A 21,811-nucleotide genomic window follows, 5' to 3' on the forward strand; every position below is an offset into this window, starting at 1 on the left:
CGCTATCGGGGCAAAATTTCCCGCAATGCACACTGCATGGGGTACACCCGTCTTCAAAAGTCCAGTCGGTACAGTACAGTAGGAAATAAAACTCCATTTCATTTCTATCTTTTTTTTCACAGGAGTTATACAATACGACCAATGACCATCACACCTATATTATATAATATGGTCTATATACACACCTTACTTATATATGTTAACACAGAGCACGTGTAGGTATTTTACCTAATGTATACTTACATATGTTATAAATGATTTCAAGATATTGCAACAAAACTTGCTTATTCTTTCAGATATTCGGCATTTTAGCTAGAATAAATACTGTTGTATGGTTATTGCTGATACATTGGATCCACAATATCATTCGTTATTCCGTTAATAAGAACCGGGTAGATAAGTTGATATATGTATTATAGAACTTTGAATAAAGTGGGGGTTGGGTGACCGCGTGGTCTAAGGTGTGCGCTTTAGATCATAAGGTCTGTCCAGGGGCGCCGGAACGGCGCGAGGACCAGGGTACCAAAAGATAGGGGGAGGGAAAGGGTCTCTCCCCCTCGGCCTCTAGAAAATTTTGAAATTTGTCAATTCCGAGAACCCTGTTTAGAGCGCCTCTAGCATTTCAAATTTGAACATAAAACCCTTTAAAATACATGATAATGAAGGAGACAAAAGCCTGATTAATCACAAATGAATAGACTAGTAAAAAGGTTGAAAACTTTTATCATTAGGGCATGGGTATACATGTATACCCCAGAAAAGGGCAGGGTACCATTTTTATAACCCTGATACCCGGGTTCCGGCGCCCCTAGGTCTGTTATTAAGTCAAGCCGCTTGATTTCGATTCCCAGCTTCTACTACGTCATCAAGGATAAGAATCGCCTGTCCAACCTTGTGGATTTCCTCCGGTTCCTGCGATTTCCTCCCACTACTAAAGACCCTCACGCGCAAGCCTATTATTGAAATAAAATTTAACTATATGTTAGTCCCAAAACGACCTAGCTTGTGTCAAGATGACGCCCCCCCCCCTTCCCTCTCTCCCTCTCAATCTCTCTTGAATAAAGTAACCAACATTTGTATAATATTAAGCTAAACGTATTATATATGTATAACTGGCTTTAGTGGAATGCCGTTCTATACAAACTTTACCAGATGTTTGGTTTGTTTATAATTATATTGTATGGCCAAATAACCAGGTACAAATCCCTGTAAGCAACCGTAGGTCTCAACCCAATCCTGTGCTATTCATCACGTCGACTGCCTTTTTAATATTTTTAGGGTGTTTCCAATCTCGACACACATTTTTCACTTGATCTTAAAGCAAATTTTCCGCTGTTTGAATGGCGGCGCCTTCCATGGCTTATACAAACAACAAGGCGTTATCCACTATCTCTCTCGATATTTAAAATTACCCAAAAAACACACGGGTTGTATTTTTCTTTAAAAGTTTACAAAGAAATAAGCTTGACGTCGAGTAAACTAATATGAAGATTCTTTATATTCGACAGACGCCAATTAAGTGGCCTTCGCGCTTTTTTGACACGTGCGCACGTGGAGTTGAGTTTGATTGACCGCGTACGTAAAGGTATATATATATATATATGTGTATATATGTGTAGATTACATACATATATAAGTGTTAAGCTGAAGGATACGATAGTGATGTTAGGTTTGTCGAGCAAGTTAGTGTCCATGCATGATGTGATGTGAATTAACTAGAAGGTTTTGACAATTTCTCGTGATTAACAATGCTACACAAGTTATCTAACATAGGAATTTTAATGAGGAATTATTAAAAGTAAGTATTTCAAAATATGATTTTTAATTCTTCTTTTATGTGAATATAAGGTAGCCATATATTCTGAGTCGTTATACGTATAACATATATAAACTTTGTAATATGTTCTGATTTACAAAGAATACTTTAATATTTACAAAGATTTATTAAAACAAGTGTTTCAAACATTGATTTTCAATTGTTCTTAATGTGAATCTAAGTCAACCATATACAAGTATATTCGGAGTCGTTACGAGTTACTATCTTGACAAAATATATAAAGTTTAATTTGTAACATTTTGATATTTTCGAATTCACAAATAATTCTTTACAAAGATTTATTAAAGCAAGTATTTGAAAAATTGATTTTTATTTTTTCTTAATGTGAAACCAAGTTAGGATTATATAAGTTTATTCAGAGTTGTTGAACGAGTTACCGTCTTGACATATATAAACTTTAGAATATCTTAAACTTATAACCTTTTGATGTTTCCTAATTTACAGATAATACTTTGATATTTACAAAGATTCATTAAGTGATATAAAGCCCCAGAAAGCGTATATTATATGCTATGAAATAATATTTAATGTGTTAATAATATATCATATGTTTATTGCATACTATCAATATTTAATGTGTTAATAATATATCATATGTTTATTGCATACTATCAATATTTAATGAAGTTTTATATACTAGAAGGTTAAATATCTAAATATTTATGAATAACTTTCAAATAACATATTGTTAAAGAAAATGAAATGGGTTTAATTTCTTACTTTTCTACATTGACCGGACTTATGACGTACAGTGTGCTATGCTGGAAATTTTGCCCGGACAGTGCAGCTCTTATATCGAATTACAACTGTCAAGGGTTCTTTTTCATGCACGCCAGCATGTACCACCTCGGTAATATGTACACGGTACCTTGGTTTTTCATCCCATCCGTCCTTCACCACCGAAACCCCTCCGGATAATCGAAAGGCATTTTCTCGCCCAACTCCGGAATTCAACCCGAGACCTCCAGGTTAGCAAGACAGAGACTTATTCAATGAACCACCGCGGCTCCCTTACAGTTCAATGAAAATAATCTTGTACATTGTAATGTGAACGACGTCCTAGGAGCAGGATTTCTTTTATTGCTATCCCAGGGTAGAAGACTGTTTATAACTTGTCCATAAACCGTTTCGCTTCAGCGTATAGATCAGATATTTTACATTTTCTGCTCTAAAGCTAAAGAAAACTGATGATTTTAGCTAAACGTGTCACATTTCATTAATTGTGCTACGTCATTGTTAGATGTTTATCAATAAAAGGGATTATTAGTGGGGAAGTATTAAACTTTAAAGGGACATAAACATAATTGGAATATTAAATCACCTGACCTCGTGACCAAAACAGATTTCGATAGCAAGCATGTACTATAAAGCAGCAGATTTTCCGGCGTGATTCCCCCTTGTCAGTGATGCAGAAGTGAGGGCCTGACAAGGACAGTCGTCTAGTCGTTCGGATGGGACGAAAAACCGAGGTCCCGTGTACACATTGGCGTGCACGTAAAAGATCCCTTGACATTTGGAATTCGATACAAGAGTAGGCCGTAGTGCCGCTGTCCGGGCAAAATTTCCCTCATAGCAGACTGTATGGTGTATGCCCGTCTTCATTAGCCCAGTTCGGAGCAGAACAGTAGGACGTTAAACCCCATTTCATTTCATTTCATTTCACTATAAAGCAGAGAGTTCCACAGGGTTTAGTCACCATTGGGGAAGTATTAAACTTTCAAGGGATATAAACATGATTTGCATATTGAATTGCATTACGTCGTCAACAAAACAGATTGTGATATCAAGCATGCACTATAAAGTCGGGTGGGGGGGACGCAGGGTTTTGTCATCGGGCCTTTGCTGTTCTGTTCAGTCATTAATGACTAACTGACATTGCCTAAAACATGCGTTATTTGGGAGAAGACTTGCCAGTATATATTATTTGTGTTTTCTCGATATCACCTTCAAAGGCAGTGGACGCGAAACTTAGATTAACTTAAACTATAATTAGCATCGATATTTACGTACATTAAGGTGACTAATGTTATGCAAATCTAAAAATTACTAGCACACTATATTTAAGTTCTCGTTTTACTTACATTTGTATTGACCTAGCCAGCCCTTGATATCTGACATGACTTGTTGTTTTCTAACTATAAGTAATGTTATCGATTTTACCATCTGATTTTAATCTATGGTATGCAGACTTTAAAAAAAATAGACAAACTTCGTCCTAACTCTGTATAACTATGACAAAGAAAGGATTAACTAAATTGATCTAAGTGCCTATCGTTTACTGTCGCATCATTCCATGTTGGTTAAAGGGTGTATGGCTCTATATTTTGGAACCTTGAAATAAACAAAAATGGTTCTCAAAACACATATTAATGTAATATGAATGTATGTAAAATGATTTATATTCAATTTTTAAAAACAATATTGTAATTTCTAATCAATTATGTTCGGTGAAATACGTGAAACAGTTCAAATTGAACGGCAGTCGTTTACGCCTGCTTAGTGCCTTCTACATGTTGTAGGTTATGTTTTTATTTATTCATTACAAAATGGTACCCGAAACCATAGTGTACACGACGCGTGTACTGATTATAAAATGTTAATTGTGTCTTAAATATTGGATAGTAGGATCCTATAGATAACAACATCAATATTGGTTGAAATTGATCAATACTGAATTCTAATTTCGAATATTATGGAAAATATTGAGTTAGAGACTTAGCTCCTTTAATATTGCTAATGCTAGAGAGATATATCATATTCCTTTTATATGTTATATGTTTTATTCTACTCTTACTGTAAACTAATCCTTTAATATTATCATGTCATTATTGTAGTTTACTTCATGTATAAGGTACCCTTAGACAAATTTGAAAAAAAAACCCAACACCAACTTACAAAGAATAATCTTTAAAGCGGCATTATGTAAGATTTAGATAAAGGACAGGTCGTTCTCGCCATAATATTTGCAACCATAGATAATGTTAAATGAATATATATCAAAAGTTGTGGTTTTGACAAGATGTGTGCATTGATCGTAACCACCGTACTGTTCATTCGAGTCTTAGCCTCACTTCTCCATTTTTAAATTCAATCATTAAATGGCCGAACCGTTCTAATCTACTAAAAATCGGAGAGTTGATTATGATCTTGTCATGTTAATAAATGTCTAATTAATAATTTATATAACATTTAAAGCCCAAGACCTGCAATAGGCAGATTTATGCCTGTTTATGTGTTTTTTAGGGATTGTTAATAAACACAATAACAGAACACCGATTTTACCCTCCCCCTCTCCCCCCCCCCCCTCTTTCTCTGGCTCGACGTGTGTTTAACAAATACCCATAATTGACTTTGGGCTACAACGATACCAAAGGTCATCACAGATTCACTTCATTGAAGGATTGAAGGTCTGGATATGTATAAGATAAACAATGGTGGGAATAACATAAAATTCCTCATGGGCATGTATAAAACAACCCACTCACGCACGAACGCTAGTTAAATAAAACCTCGTATTTGTATGTAGGCCTATAGCCGTGTTTTAAATCTGTCAATCTAAATATAATCTACCTGGCCGTATTTAGACGACTTAATGATAGGTAAGTGGTTGATATTATTATTTAATTCGATCACATTCACTTCCTTGTATCTAATCGACGGCTTGACTATAGTTAAATAAAACCTCGTATTTGTATGTAGGCCTATAGCCGTTTTTTTTATCTGTCAATCTAAATATAATTCACCTGCCCGTATTTAGACAACTTGATGACAGGTAAGTGGTTGATATTATTTAATTCGATCATATTCACTTCCTTGTATTCAATCTACGACTTGACTACCTCATTGATAGCTGTCTCGTTAATAGTTACTTTAGTAACGTAAATTGTAGAAGGCGTAAATTGTATCGGCTCTAGAAGGCAGAGCCGATACAATTTACGCCTTCTATAATTTACGTTACTAAAGTAACTATCTCGCTAACTATGCAGTCTCGGTTCTCTCCCGGGGTTGGCCGAGAAAGTTCTTCGGGATTCTCCAGCGCGGTTTCCTCCTAATTGTCAGTAGTATAGTTATAGGGCGGGGGGCATGGTAAGGACAGTTTGTAGTCGTTCGCATAGGACAAAAAAAACCCGAGTCCCCGTGTACACATTGCCATGCACGAAAAAGAACCCTTGACAGTTTGTATTGGAAATAAAAGTAAGCCATAGCGCCACTGACCGAGCAAAAAGCCCATTATAGCACAGTGCATGGCGTGAGCCCGTTTCCATTAGCCCAGTCGGTGCAGAAAAGTAGGACGTTAATCCCCATTTCATTTACTTTAACCATAGGACGTTAAACCTCATTTCATTTCATTAAAGACTTAATTACAACATCACCCTTTTGGTTGGAATTTAGAACCAGCAATGTTGAGATAATTATGTTGAAACATTTATAAATACAGATAGGAGTATAAAATGTTGATGAGTTGCATATCTTTGATAATTATACACTTCCACAAACATGTAGATACTAATTATACAGCGCTATATTATTATTATTTCACACGTTCTTCTCGATGTATATCATGTCAAAAATGAAAAAAAATATAAATAAAAAATAGTTTTTTTACTGACTTCATCATCTTGTTAATTATATATGGAAATAGTTATCTGTCCTATTTTGAATACGCGATTACATGAAATGAAATGAGAATGAAATGAAATTGGTTTTAACGTCTTACTGTTTTGCTCCTAAACTGGGCTAATGAAGACGGCCATATGCCATACAGTGTGCTATGAGGGAAATTTTGCCCGGGCAGCGGCGCTACGGCCTACTCTTATATCGAATTCCAGCGTCTTACCCACTTAGCCACGTGATCCCCGAATACGCGATTACAGTTATTAATCAACATTAAGGGCGGTTCTAGTCGAGCATTAAGATACCACGATTCCAATACCACGATTCCAATATCACGATTCCAATAATTATGAAATGAAATGAAATGAAACGGGGTTTAACGCCCGAACTGGGCTAATGGAGATGGGCATACGCCATACAGTATGCTATGAGGGAAATTTTGCCCATCCGAATGACTAGACAAGGGGGGGGGGGGGGAATATGGTTCTAATATAGATTAAACATAAATTGGCTATAATATACAGTAAACTTGAATGGGTTATATTACTTGAAAGTTAAATTGGTTATAATTTAGATTAAGTTTAAATTGGTTATAAGTAGATCATAAAGCTTAAACTTCAACCCGCCAGTCTTCATCTGGAAATGGAGACCGATGTCCCAAGCTGTATTATGCGGTGTCTGGATAAAACCAGACTTTAATTTTATAAAAAAAAATGTGTAGGTGAAATTTACCTTTCGTTATCAAGTACAGCACATTTGTCATTTATTGTATAAACCTCTAAAGGAACGAAAATCGATTATCAGGTCACCCAACGAAAAAATTGACCCGAAATCTTAAAAGGGTTACGTGACCGGATAAACAGTTTCGACGATCACGTCCAAACGACTGAATATTTTGATCTGAAATTTTGAGACAAGGTAAATACATCATTCCTCTATATTTTGGCGCTTAAATTTCATACGTACTCAGACTTTTATATTTGAGACTCTGTTCAAATCGGGATAGCCCCTTTAAAATGAGAATAATATAGATAAATGGTCGGCCTGTAGTTGTTTTTATTAAATAGGCACTTAAAAAAATACATTATGCAAGAGCTAAATTTTCCTATTGTCGGTCTTTCTTTAGGCCTTAAATGTTATATAAACTATTAATTAAACATTTATTAACATGACAAGACCATAATCAACTCTCGGTGCCATCGGATAGGTCCAATTGTAAGTAGATTAGAACGGTTCAGCCATTTAATGATTTAATCTAAAAATGGTAAAGCGAGGCTAATATCTTCGCTCACAATAAAGTAATTTGAATGGATTTTCAATATATTCATTTTGCATTATCTATTTTTGGACTAAATCTTATGTAATGCATCTTTAATAAGTTTCATTGTCTGACGTACCATATATATGATGTTAAAGTAGCTAAGTCCGTAACTCAATATCATCCAAAATCTTCGACATTGGAAACACGAATTTTTTTGCAATTTAAATCAGCATTGGTGTTGTGATCTTACCTGGAAAAGATGGGCTTCTGATATCCAATATTTAAGATAAAATAAACATTTTACCACGAATCGTGTACCATAATGCGTGTCAGCGCCATTTATAACAAGGTGCTCAAAGAATGAGGCTAGACATATTCCACAAGTCATGTCAAACGGTGATATCATGTTCTTTTTTGGAGAGCATGCGCAATAAATAATACCGGTGTTGACTGGAATAACCAGACGCTAGAAACTGACTTGCTGTTCAGACTTCTGGCGAATTCCGCCGAACATAACTGATGACAATTCACAGTAAAACGGACACGATTGAATATAAATTCATATTACATTATTATATGTGTTGCGTCCCATTTGTGCCAATTTCTAGGTCCAAAATATTAGTGATTTAGCTCCTTTAAACTGCGACATAGCCAGTTCCTTTCTTGTGCAGTTGATTTATTTGACAAATCAAGGTAGACTGACAATTATTCTTAATAAAACAAGGTAAACTGACAATTATTCTTAATAGATCGGGGGGGGGGGGGTGATGGCCGAATGGTTAGCACGTGCGCGCTGTATCATAAGGCCTGTCATTGAGTCAAATGGCGTTGTTTCGAATCCCCGGTTACCCCCCCCCCCCTCTCTCTCTCTCTCTCTTAATAGATCAAGGTAAACTGACAATTATTCTTAATAGAAATTATCATCTATCACTTTTTACATACTATTATTCCTTTTCCGTTTAATTTATTTTTGCTGTATAGGTTTAATTTAGGAACAATTTATTTTTTATCAGGATTCCTTTTGTTAAAATATATACAAGTGTGCAAGATAGCTTTATAAATAGTGAAGATATTGGCGAGGGCATAGGAAATATTTATTTAATTATGTCGATTTATTTACTTTACAAATTCTCCACATTTTCTATTGAACACAATCTAAACTCTTAAACCTGCAGTGATTCTGTTCCAGCCTAGGGCGGCCACCTGGACTCTGTCCCTGACGTCACAGATGGGACGCTACTGGGCGATAGTCTGTCGGGGTTAGATTGGTTGACCGCATAGATACACTGTTGGGCGACCGGGGTCCACTGGGTAACAGTACCAGGTCCTAATAAATGGATAATTTTAGATTTCCTGGATCTCGCTGTGTATAATCGCGCAGACAATTCAACATTAAAGCCACCGTGACTGGAAAGGTTAAGCGTCTAGTCCTTCAGATCGGACAAAAAGGGGGCCATAAGTGTACTGGTTGGTATGCACGTAAGAGAACCGTTGATAGTTGTAATTCGATGAAGAGTAGGCGTAAAAGGTGCCGTCTTGGCAAAATGTCCCAGGTAGCACCATACATGTCATATGTCCGTCTTCATTATCCCAGGGGGGTTGGATGGCTGAATGGTTAGCGTGCGCGCGCTGTATCATAATGTCTGTCATTGAGTCGACTGGCGTGGTTTCGAATCCCCGGTTGTACGTGGCAAGGATTAGGGTAGCATGTCCAACCTCGTGGGTTTTCTCCGGGTCCTCCGGTTTCTTCCCACTGCTAAAGAGCCCTACGCGCAAGCGAATTATGTAAATAAAATTTTAAAAAACCCATATGTTAGTCCCGAAATGACCTGGTTTGTGTTGAGTGGACGTTAAACCCCATTGCTCTCTCTCTCTCATTATCCCGGTTGGTACAGGAAAGTAGGGCCTTAAACTCCATTTCATTTTATTAACTTGCTGTGCAAACTATTACACGATGACGGCAGTGGCACAACCAATATTTTCAAAGTCGAATCGTTAAAACAACAAATATTTTTTTGTTGTTGAGATTGCGTCATTCATATATTTAATTACATCAAGAGAACAGATGTAAATTATAAAATTACCCTTTGGGCCTGTGAAATTTAGCAGGTGATATTTTAAACTGTTTCTTTGTAAATGATTAACAAAATAAACAGTGGGAGGTATGGCGTCGGTGGTGTACTGGGAACATTAATTGTACCGTGGGTGTCTAATGTTGACATAAACTTCTTGAGCATCGCCGTTCATTTCAAACTCCCTCTCTCGCTCGTATCATACACTCAACTGTTACATTTTAGCATATATTTATTTACCTTATATCTATGTTAACCTGTTTAAGTAGAATGTTTATGAGTTCATTCATCTTGTACCGCCGTAAACGTGATCACAACACGCAGGGTACAACGTACACGAGTTTAAAATTCTTGTCCACTTTACAGCTATGTCTATGCATATATATCCATGAAGAATGACTTCCTACGTACAAACTGTGATTTGGTGATATATTTGGACTGACAACATATTCAAGCTAATTTATCTATCAAACGTTTGCTTCAAATCCCTCTGAAAACATTTTACCAGCAAGAAAACTAACCCAATTCTCACAAGGTACGATTTTATGGATACACAATTACTGAGTTTAATACTAAGCGACGTTTCGACGAGGATACTCTCGTCATTATCAATTACCAAATGATACATGTGAATAGTAGACAAATATATACAGAATATGCAACAAAAATAACAATCAAATACAATTAAAACGTGACACCTATGATTAGGGGGCCATTTACAAATAAATCTATCAAAGAAGATAACCCAATTCTATTTCGTTTGCCACAAGACTTGATTGCAGACAGGGTCCATTTTCAGCTTGAAGAATTTACCATTACTCTCTTGCCATTTATCAACATCAAGTAAACTCTTGGATTATCTTCTGGCAATCCACTAGTGTTCTCACAACTGCTAGCCATTCAATCAACAAAACCAAACGGCCAGGCTGCCAGTTTGTGATTCCCTTACATTTTTGCCAAGTGCTTGCCCTATGGATGTTTTCCTGGGAATCCAGTATTTTTCTATTAAGATTGAGTGTCTCTACTTTCAGACCAATTTGACATATTTTTATTGGAAATTATTACCCTATGCATAATTTCGTGAGAAGGCATCTTTAGTGAGTTATATCGTATTATTATTTAGAAGCCATGGAAATATAGATATCATTTTTGAACATTTTTTTCACATTGTTGTGACAGTGAAAACTTAAATTGTGGTACCAGTGAACCGATCTTACATGGTTTCTAAAAACAGATTTTTTATATCTTGGGGTATTCCTCGCGCGAATGAAAACGCTTTAGAAGCCGTGTTTGTCATGTAACTTGATTGGGGGGGGGGGGGTGTTACTTACTGTTCATTTGCCAGACATTGAAGCCTAAGTAAATTCTTGGATTATCTTCTGCTCAAGGGATTTGAAGCAAATTTTTGATAGATTAATTAGTTTGAATATGTTTTTAGCCCAAATATATCATCAAATCACCCTGCAGTTTGTACGCGGGAAGGCATCTTTAATAAAGTTGCGTTAACTCGATAGATGAGATAAACACCAGGTGTTAAAAATCTGTCGTTCTTTAATCTGTTGACCGTATTGAAAGCACCAAACGACTGTTTATTACAATAATAAAACCTTTTAAACTTAAAAATATGCTGCTTATAATTTATATTAAAGACACCACCCTTCACATTTATTTGAATGAAATTCCACAGAAGACAGGAATGTAAGCAACGGGTGCCTTTATATTGATATGGTTGTAATACGATGAAGTCATGGTGATCTGGAGTGTTGACTTCTGTTCAATATATAGGCCAACCAGTTGCTGGTTAATTCTAAAAACCAGACCTGGGTTGTTGTGACTACCTATTCTGATAGATTAGTTTTCCCAGTTACACAGAGAGAGAGAGAGAGAGAGAGAGAGAGAGCGAGAGAGAGAGAGAGAGAGAGAGAGAGGGTTTAACGTCCACTCGACACAAACTAGGTCATTTCGGGGCTAACACATGATTCAATTTTATTTCAATAATTCGCTTGCGTGTAGGGGTCTTTAGTATTCGGAGGAAACTGGAGGACCCGTAGAAAACCCACGAGGTTGGAAAGGCGACCCTACTCCTTGTCACGTACAATAGGGGAATCGAAACCACGCCAATTGACTCAATGACAGACCTTATGATACAGCGCGCACGTGCTAACCATTCGGCCACCCAACCCCCCTTTTCCATGTAGTCCTATCGGTTTACTGATTAGTTTCGGAGCGGTTTCTGGACGAACGAAGTCCTCTGACTGTTCGTTTCCGTCCTGCAGTATGAAAATACCGCTCTACCCCCCTCTGTTCTAAGGCTACATTCTATTTTTCACCGTAATTGGTCTTTGTTCGCCAAAAGGAGTCATTTCTCGCCACATCGGATATAAATTTATAATAACCCAACACTATTTTCAAATCGAATTTTGCGATTTAAAAACATAAACAAGATATGTTTGAGTTGATCATTCGCGAGTCTCGTAATAGCGGACTTAAACTGGGATTGACCGAGGAAGTTCCCCCTGTCGGTGGTACACAGGGCTTGGCACGGAACAGCTTCTGTTCATTCGGATTGGTTCAATGTACACTTTCTTGTGCATTTAAAATAGCCGCTGACAGTCGGAATTTGTTGTGTACAGTCTAACCTTATTATGTGCCTGCATTATTTAAAAAACCGTTGTTATCAAACTATCTGTTAATTTTAATTCTCTAATGTTTAGGAAAAAACTAATTCATTTTATAAATGTTATATCAGATAGTATAAACATTCTTTTAATACTTCAATCATCTTTTAATCTAAACAATTAAGACAGTAATTGGTATCCCATCTCATGTTTTCATCGGTTGTGTTAATTAACAATTTCATAATGTAAACTAATTGATATGAACAATAGGTTTTGGTATTTTCGTTTTTACATGTGGCTGTTACCTTTAGCGTGATAAAGTTTTGTGTAAATCTAAATTGAAATATTTCATCGGTTGTGTTAATTAACAATTTCATAATGTAAACTAATTGATATGAACAATAGGTTTTGGTATTTTCGTTTTTACATGTGGCTGTTACCTTTAGCGTGATAAAGTTTTGTGTAAATCTAAATTGAAATAAAAATAAATTAAAACGAAGCGAAACGAAACGAATCCAAATTTTAGTAATTTGATTGGATAATATTAGATTGATTTTAGTGCTTAGCCAATGAAAATTGAAGTATCTACTAAAATTGGATTTTATCTTTAGTTAAAATTTTGAGAAACAGGGCCCTGAATTACATTGACGGTAATACTGTACAAGTGGATTTCCTGTATATTTATTAGTTAAAGAATGCTCGTGGTTGAATAAATGAAAACAGGAATCTTGTGGCTATAATTGTATAGTTATATTTCGAGGCTTAAACATCCATACTATCGACAGGTGCTAATGATACACCTACACTTTTACGGCCTACTGACCCCAATCTGTTATCAGGATGGAATGAAAGATATGAACTTGAATGTGTCAACCCAATATTTTGGAGCCGTGGTGACTCAGGGAGTAAGACGTTGGCTAGCTAACCTGGAGGCCTCGTGTTCGATGCCACTTGTTGGCCGAGAAAGTTCATCGGAATTTTTCGGCGTGGCCCCACCCCCTTGTCAGGGATGCAGAACAGAGGACTTGGCAAGGGACAACGTAATGTCGTTCTGATGGGACGTAAAAAGAGGTCATGTGCCCACATTGGCGTGCACGTAAAAGATCCTTTAGCAGTTGGAATTCGGTATTTTTAGTAGGCCGTAGCCGCTGTCCGGGCAAATTGCCTTCTTGAACACTGTACGACGTATGCCTGTCTTCATTAGCCCAGTCGGAGCAGAACAGTAGGATGTTAAACCCCATTTCATATACTTTTGTCGGGAATTTTGAGACCGACACCCTGTTATTCTGTATTTGATTAGGATTAAGAATAGTACTGAAAATTTAAAAACCATCTTTCTTTGGGCCTTAAATATTATATGAATTATTAATTAGACACAAGGTACAATTTTTATGGATACACAATTACTGAGTTTAATACTAAGCGACATTTCGACGAGGATTCTCTCGTCTTCATCATTTGCTTGATAAAGAAACGTCGCTTAGTATTAAACTCAGTAATTGTGTATCCATAAAATTGTACCTTGTGTTCATATATTCAATTACTAAATGCCATTCAAAGAAGATATTAATTAGACATTTATTAACATACCAAGACCATAATCAACTCTCGATGTCATCTGATGGCTCCGATATATAGTAGATTTTGAATACGTTCGGCGGTTGATAAAATAACATTAAAAATGGATAATCGAGACTTTGTTTATTATCGTAACAACGGTAGCAATGACATTCGAGGCTCCACTGTTTTTATGTGGATAAATTCCGTAGTGTAACACTTTTTTCCTGTTAATCGATGGCTTTTTTCAGAGAAATTGTGTTAAAAAAAGTGTGAACTATTTCTTCAAATTTCGTGTTTTACGTATTTCTATGGAATATTCAGTATTAAACAGGAAATTTCCGTGAAATTTAGGGATAAAATGTTTTATTCCCTTCTATAATGGACTTAATTCTGTTATTTTACGGAATAAACGGTGGAATGACTAGGAATTTCCGTGAAATTTAGGGATAAATGTTTTATTCTATTCTATAATGGACTGAATTCTGTGATTTTATGGGATAAACGGTGGAATGACCAGGAATTTACGGATTATTTCTGTTTGCAAATGCAACGATAAGTAATCGTATACATATATAATCATTCCTAACAATTATTATGTTATAGTATTCATTTCAGTTTATAAACCATAATATGAGGAATCATATTTTGTAAATTTTGGTATATTACATGTCATGTATATCTAATTTCCATTATTTATAAGATCTATAAAGTGTATTGTTATTCATCATACGTTAATCATATTGTAAGTATTTTCATAAATGTATAAAATTATGTTTTAACGCTAAGCGTGTATAGGTTGTATCTGGTAATCAAGCACCTGTTAACTCATGAAAGCCGCGCTATAAATATAACAAAGTCAATGGTTAATTAATAAAACTTTTATCACTTTCATGCTCAGGAAATAAAAATTACCAGGATTTTTTTCTGTATTTGAAAATGGAATTCATGTTAATGGAAGGAATTTCTGTAAATTACAGGAAAAACAAATACGGATAATTCTTGTTTCCGGAATTTTTTACGTTTTTTCACGGATTTTTTTTGTTACAGTGTACAGTGTTCTTGTATCGCCGATATCTAGGCTCAAAGTGAAGTAATTTGACTGAAATTTTCATTATCTATTTTTTAACTATTTTATCGAGAACTGTCAGCTCTTGATCTATTCTTACATAATGCCCCTTTAATTAGTAAATCAATAATTTTCTTCCATGACATCTAGAAGTAGAGCTACGGATTCGATAACGAGTTGGCAGTTCTCACTATAATAGTTAAAAACTAGATAATGTAAAGGCAATTTGCTGAAAATTTCATTCAAATTGATCCACTATGAACCGAGAACTAAGTAATTGAAATTTCCGCCTAGCCTCGATCATCATTACTAAAGTCAGGACGATAAACAGCATAGTCTCGATTATCCATTTAATCGTTAAATCGTGAAGGAAAATTATGCAGTAAATCGGCTCATAATCCACCAAAGATCGCAGGCTAGCGATGCCATCTAGAGTTGATTATGGTCTAGATAGGTTAATTAATTTCTAATTAATAATTTAGATAACATTTCAGGCCTAAAGAAAGACCTGCGATAAACAGATTTAGCTCTTGCATAATGTATGTTTAATTAAGTCTTTAACAACAACGATTTCCTTTGAATATGACATTTAATTCACAAAGACAGACCTGCAATAGGGAGATTTATCTCTTACATGATGCCCGTTTAATATAATGATTAAAGGCTAAATAATGACGAAAATATATCCCCACTTGCATAGACCCGTTGCTACTTTATTTTCAGCGATCTACGACACATTGACAATCATTCGCCCGACTAATAATCGCTGGTGCGTGATGGCCTCATCAGATACAAGGGATTGAAGGCTGAGTTTATATACAAATATTCGTATTCAATGTCTTCTACTTCAACACACGTGTTACACTTATGTTTATTATTATAGGGTTGGAAAAAACATGGCCATTTCTATATAATGTGTGTTGAATAAACAAAGTATTAAAATATTGAATAGATAACTTATAGTGAAAAAACTACTACTTCAATTTGTACAACAGTCTCTTCTTGACATTCATTTCCTTATTATGACAACCAGTTTTATTTACACTGCAAACTACCCCCCCCCCCCCCCTAAAAAAAAAAAACCCCAGATATCGATGGTCCAATTCTTTTTATGACAACCAGTTTTATTTACACTGCAAACAAAATAATAATAATAAAAAAAAAAAAATTAAAAAAAAAATCAAAAAAAAAAAATCCAAATCCGTAGATATCGGTGGTCCAATTCTTTTTATGTTAGAATTTTTTTTTTAAAAAAAAAGAAGCATTATGTAAGATTTAGTTAAAGAACTGGTTGTTCTTGTTAGAATATATAGTTCGAAAATAGATAATGCAAGAATTTCCAGCTCTTTATCAAATTCTTACATAATGCATATTTAACCAATTTAAAATTGCTTTTTTATTGGCTCATAGAAAAATAGACAATCCTTTGTTTTTAAAGCTGTTAATTTTATCTATTTCTATCTATTTCTTCTTCCTGCGTAATTTGTCGTTAATAATTTATACTTAATACAAGTTTTATTCCTTGTCTTTTCAGAAGAAGCCAGGATGAAACCACACGACGCAAATAGTACCCTTGTTTCTTTGTTAATGGGTGTGCAGTTTATACAGACAGCGTTGGGACGATTTCCACCATTTTTTCAGACGGCTCCAAGAATAGTGCCAGTACAGTCTCCACTTCCAGACAGACTATTTGAACTTCCAACGTCACCGCGATACACGAAATTTCTTCCGAAGAAGAAAAACCTTAAAACAAGGAAATTGATAAAACGTCTTGGACATGCCTTTAATCCCGAATGGATGTCCATAGACCAACCTGTACATATTCACGAAGTAGTTTCCGATGAAGTTGATATTAAATTAGTATCCGAAGCACGCCATGTTAATTTCTCCATGTCCGGATCGGACGGGAAGCGCCAGAATATCAGTGGATCTATGCTCGCGGCTTTTCAAGAATGGTTAGTACAGCGTGGTTCCTGTCCAGTTCACTTTGTTTGGGAGGATCTTGGTATTAACTTTTGGCCGCGATGGGTAAAACGGGGCTTCTGTGTGGATGAACAGTCCTGCTCATGGCCGCCAGGAATGCATTGTTTGCCCGCGGAAAATAGGCGAATACGTCTGCTAAGATGGCAATGTCAACCACGCGGTGCGAAATTTAAAGGAGGACGTTACGTGGGTAAAAAGGGGGATGATGACGTCGATTCTAACGCCACCGAGAACTGGCCCAAAATAACCCACAAACAGAGACGAAAAAGATATGGCATGAAGTGTAAATGGATAAAAATTCCCTACCCTATAACTGACGAGTGTTTCTGTTCGTGTTGAGGGTATGACGACTGGTATAATCGTGAACAACTCGATGATATAGGGTATGAAGACTCGTATAATCGTGAACAAACTAGATGATAATTGACGCTTGAAAGAGACTCGAGCTTAAATCAGTAATATTATGTATTATGAAATTGGAATGTTTGTGTACGCTGGCTCCACTTCGTTGTTTCAAACAACGGATATATTGATATTTCTAATATTATGATATTTTGGCATTTAGTGAGTTCTAATTGAGCCCGAAGCCATTAGACAGCGGTTTCAAAATACTGATATAGCTTTAACAGTGCTTATGTTGATATGAATAGAACATTCTGTGGAATGTGAGATCTTTAGAACTAAGTTACTATATTCACAACATTGTGTTCAATAATAAGTGATCGTACAAACATTTATTTAATACATACTTATAGCGAAACAAATGTTTTTTTTTCAGAATTTTCAAAACATCCATTAAACCTCTTTGATTTAGATAAAAATGTTGTACTGAACTAAATTGGTCCGATCTCTTATTTCAATTAGTGATGGGTGCAGCACAATTCATATGGGTGTGATTTTTGCCTTACTGTGTCGACAGTGGAACATAAAAGCCATTATATCTCAACACGGGGCTTTATCCACAGATGGTTATATCTATATCACAACACAGGGTTTTATCTAGAGACTTTAAATTTTCAATGAAGACGGGTTGTCATCCTACAATATACACAGAAAATCTAATTAAATCGAAAATTTCATTTTCTATCCAAATCAAAGAGGTTTACATATTGTTTTCATATTATGATATACTATAGAGACGTTAATATATAATATAGAAACGTTTTCATGTTATAGTTTTATAACATAATATAGAGACGTGTTCATATTATGGTTTATAAGATATAAGGCCGTTTTCATGTTATAGTTTATAACAGATAAAACAGAGACGTTTGTATGCTATAACATATGATATAGAGACGTTTTCGTGTTATAGTTTATAACCTATAATATAGAGTCGTTTCCATGTTATAGTTTATAACATATAATACAGAGACGTTTTCATGTTATAGTTCATAACATATGATATAGAGACGTTTTCGTGTTATAGTTTATAACCTATAGTTATAGTTTATAACATATAATATAGAGATGTTTTCATGTTATAGTTCATAAGATATAATATAGAGACGTTTTCATGTTATAGCTTATAACATATAATAGAGACGTTTTCATGTTATAGCTTATAACATATAATATAGAAACATTTTCATCTTATAGTTTATAACATATAATATAGAGTCGTTTCCATGTTATAGTTTGTAACATATAATATAGAGACGTTTGCATATTATGGTTTATAACATATATGTACAGTGGCGGCGCCAGCCGTCGGTGATTGGAGGGGCAAAGCTGGGGCAAAGTACAAGGTTAAGGGTCCAGAGGCACGAGCTACAACTAGGGGTAAGGGGGCTTCCCCAGAAAATTTTGAAAAATAGGTTGCCGGAAATGCAGCCTGGCAGTATTTCAGGCACTGATCGATGAGGTAAAGTGTCAAACGAACGGACTTGCGAATCACGACGAAGCCTACTCACGAGCGTCAAAGTAGGGAGTCCTGCCCCAGAAAATTTTGAAAAATAGACTGTCGGAAATGCTCTACAACATGCAAGTTTATGACTGAGTGGGGATGTGGGATTTATTCACCGTAGAAGGTATGGATTACCGAAACGTATCACAAATATTTTTTTTTATTTTCTAAAATTATTGGGGGGGGGGGGCAAACAGAGGGCAGACCAGATTAATGGGGGCAAATGCCCCCCTTGCCCCCCCCCCTGGCGCCGCCACTGTATATGTATAATATAGGTATGGTAGCTCTGGGCACTCGGACCAACAGGTTTACTCCAGGCCTCATAGCGGCCTCATAGCTTGATTCACCTTTCAGACACCCGACTCATAGACCATTATTCTCTTCGGAATTTGGCCATTATATATTTCAGTGAATTCAAAGATGAATTTTATTTATTTTGATCTGGTCCCTCAGATCCTCTGACTGCCCGAGACCGAGTCCGCCACTGAATATAATAAAGTTTTCATAAAACATACTGGATGTATGATTAACATGTTATTATAAAATATATAAACTATTTTGATGGTGATGTAAATAATATTAATACTATACTTAATACAAAGACAAGGTGATAATTACACGCTTATGGCATATAACAGGCCCACTTATGATAATATTATCTCGATAGTAATACTCAAATATACGCACACAAAATCTTAATAACGACTTTAAATTTAATATTATATTTTGTAATTGCATGGTGTTTACGTCTTCTTTTTAAATGTGGCGCCGTGGCCAAGAGACAAGATAATTTCACACACTGAATTTTACATGATCATCTTTTACCACGCGGTTACTTAAGAAACACAGATCTACATTTCGCTCCATGAACGGTAATTCCCTGCTTCGATTTATATGATGTCTGCGCAAACTCAGACTGCGCAAGTTAGTTTTAATCTGGACATCGTCTACAAGCAAAAAATATTAGAAATGAATGAATGAATGAATGAATGCACACTCAGATTGCGCAAGTTAGTTAATCTGGACGTCGTCTACAAGCAAACAAATATTAGAAATGAATGAATGAATAAATGCGCAGACTCAGATTGCGTAAGTTGGTTAATCTGGACGTTTTCTACAAACAAGAAATATTAGAAATGAATAAATGAATGAATGAATGACAATTAACGTCTTACTTTTCTGCCCCTAATGAGGACGTGTCTACATTTTTCGGTACTTTCCCCTTTTTCACTCGCTCTTGGTTCCAGCACTCTTCGCCATAGTTCTATATGACGTCATTTCTGTTTCCTTAGAGATTATTTTTAAATGTCTTATTTATTACCTTGAAGAAGAAGAGGGTCCATCTTCGAAACGTTAGTCTAATAGTATCTGACGATGAAAACAGTGTTAGTGTCGCTCTTGTTTATTCACTTCCATATATATTAGAAATGTGAAAAGCTTTCAATAAAAAACAAAGTTTTTCAAAAATCATCTACAAGAATCAACCTGTAGTTAGTTTTCAGTTAAACCAGTTTTTATATAATATAAAAACACTAAACTGTTGTAGAAATTGTAAAATAATTATTTCGTTCCGTTTGTGTTATAATTTCTCGTCGTAAATTTGTTTAAATAAACGTTATAGTAATGTTGCTGTATATGACAACAGTCAATGACTTGTATTAAGCCATGAATGTAGATATTGTTTTTGTTTTATCAGATTATTAAATCAGATAAAATAATACCAGTTCTTGTTGTTTTTCTGACCTAGTCAACGTGATTTATAGACATATTTTCTTGAAATGCGTCCAGCTAGATCGATTTTACAAATGCCTTTTCATAAAATTTTACTACAAATCGACGTAAATGAAATGAAAATATGTGTTTTTTATGTCCTAGTTTTCTGCACCAAACGAGCCAATGAAGAAGGGCATACGCCATACAGTGTGCTATGAGGAAATTTTGCGAGGACAGCGGCGCTACGGCCTACTCTTATACCGAATTCCAAATGCCAAGGGTTCCCTACTCGTGAAGGGTTCTTTTACGTGCACACCAACGTGTACACGTGGTTTCGGTTTTTCATACCATTCGAACGACTAGACGATGTTCTTTGTCAGGCCCATTGTCCTGCACCACTGACATGGAAATTTCTCGGCCAAAACCATGAGCTAACCCAGACCTCCCGATTAGCGAGCCATCACCGTGAGCTAACCGAGACCAACGGCTTACCTACCAATCCACCGCGGCACCCACACGGAGACGTAAATATGGGTTGGCATCAAAAACAATGCCATCAACAATATTTGCAACGGTATATGTCCCAGGAGAACTTTGACCATTTGCATGTGCCTTTTACTGGATCATGTATTGCCAATACGTTCATTGTTTTACCATCAAAGGTTAGAGGAAAAAAATATTGATTTATTCTGAAGCTTTCAAGGCGTACACTACCACCATCATAAATATGAACTCTACCGAAAAGCATAAAATATCTTACATTAACATAGTTCTGCTAATATATTCTTTGAGAAAAGTTATTTGAGTTATTTCGACAACATTATTGTATAAATGTCGACTTCAAAAGAATACACAGTAATGAAAGTCAGTGATTATTTAAGAGTTGTTTCCCCCTTGTCATGGAAACCTTCATTTTGAGACCAATATACGTGTAATTTGTTCAATGGTCAATGGGAGAGGCGGTGGGAGGGGTGGTCGAATGTTTAATGCGTGCGCGTTGGGTCAGAAGCTCTGTCATTGAGTCAAGTGGCGTGGTTTCGATTCCCCGCTTGTACGTAACAAGGTGTAGGGTCGCCTGTTTAAACTTGTGGTCCTCCGATTTACTCCCACTGTGCTACCCGGTTGTCGTCCCATCAGCCTTACAAGCGCTACCCAACTTTAAACAAATCTAAATGTTATTT

General features: G+C 35.8%; 1 protein-coding gene across 1 annotated transcript; it reads left to right on the top strand.

Moving 5' to 3' along the window:
• Positions 1 to 1,598: 1,598 nt before the first annotated feature.
• Positions 1,599 to 20,637, top strand: LOC126811008 (noggin-2). Its single transcript, XM_050536472.2, has 2 exons — positions 1,599 to 1,798; positions 16,563 to 20,637. The coding sequence occupies exon 2, from the start codon at positions 16,574 to 16,576 to the stop codon at positions 17,348 to 17,350; it is 777 nt and encodes a 258-aa protein (XP_050392429.1). The 5' UTR covers positions 1,599 to 1,798; positions 16,563 to 16,573; the 3' UTR covers positions 17,351 to 20,637.
• The last annotated feature ends 1,174 nt before the right edge of the window (positions 20,638 to 21,811 follow it).

The sequence above is a fragment of the Patella vulgata genome, chromosome 2, assembly GCF_932274485.2.
Source record: "Patella vulgata chromosome 2, xgPatVulg1.2, whole genome shotgun sequence".
In the NCBI taxonomy this organism is placed as follows: domain Eukaryota; kingdom Metazoa; phylum Mollusca; class Gastropoda; family Patellidae; genus Patella; species Patella vulgata.

Bases quoted from the DNA above. Each gene is read 5' to 3' on its own strand.
- LOC126811008 (XM_050536472.2), top strand. From the start codon at position 16,574: ATGAAACCACACGACGCAAATAGTACCCTTGTTTCTTTGTTAATGGGT.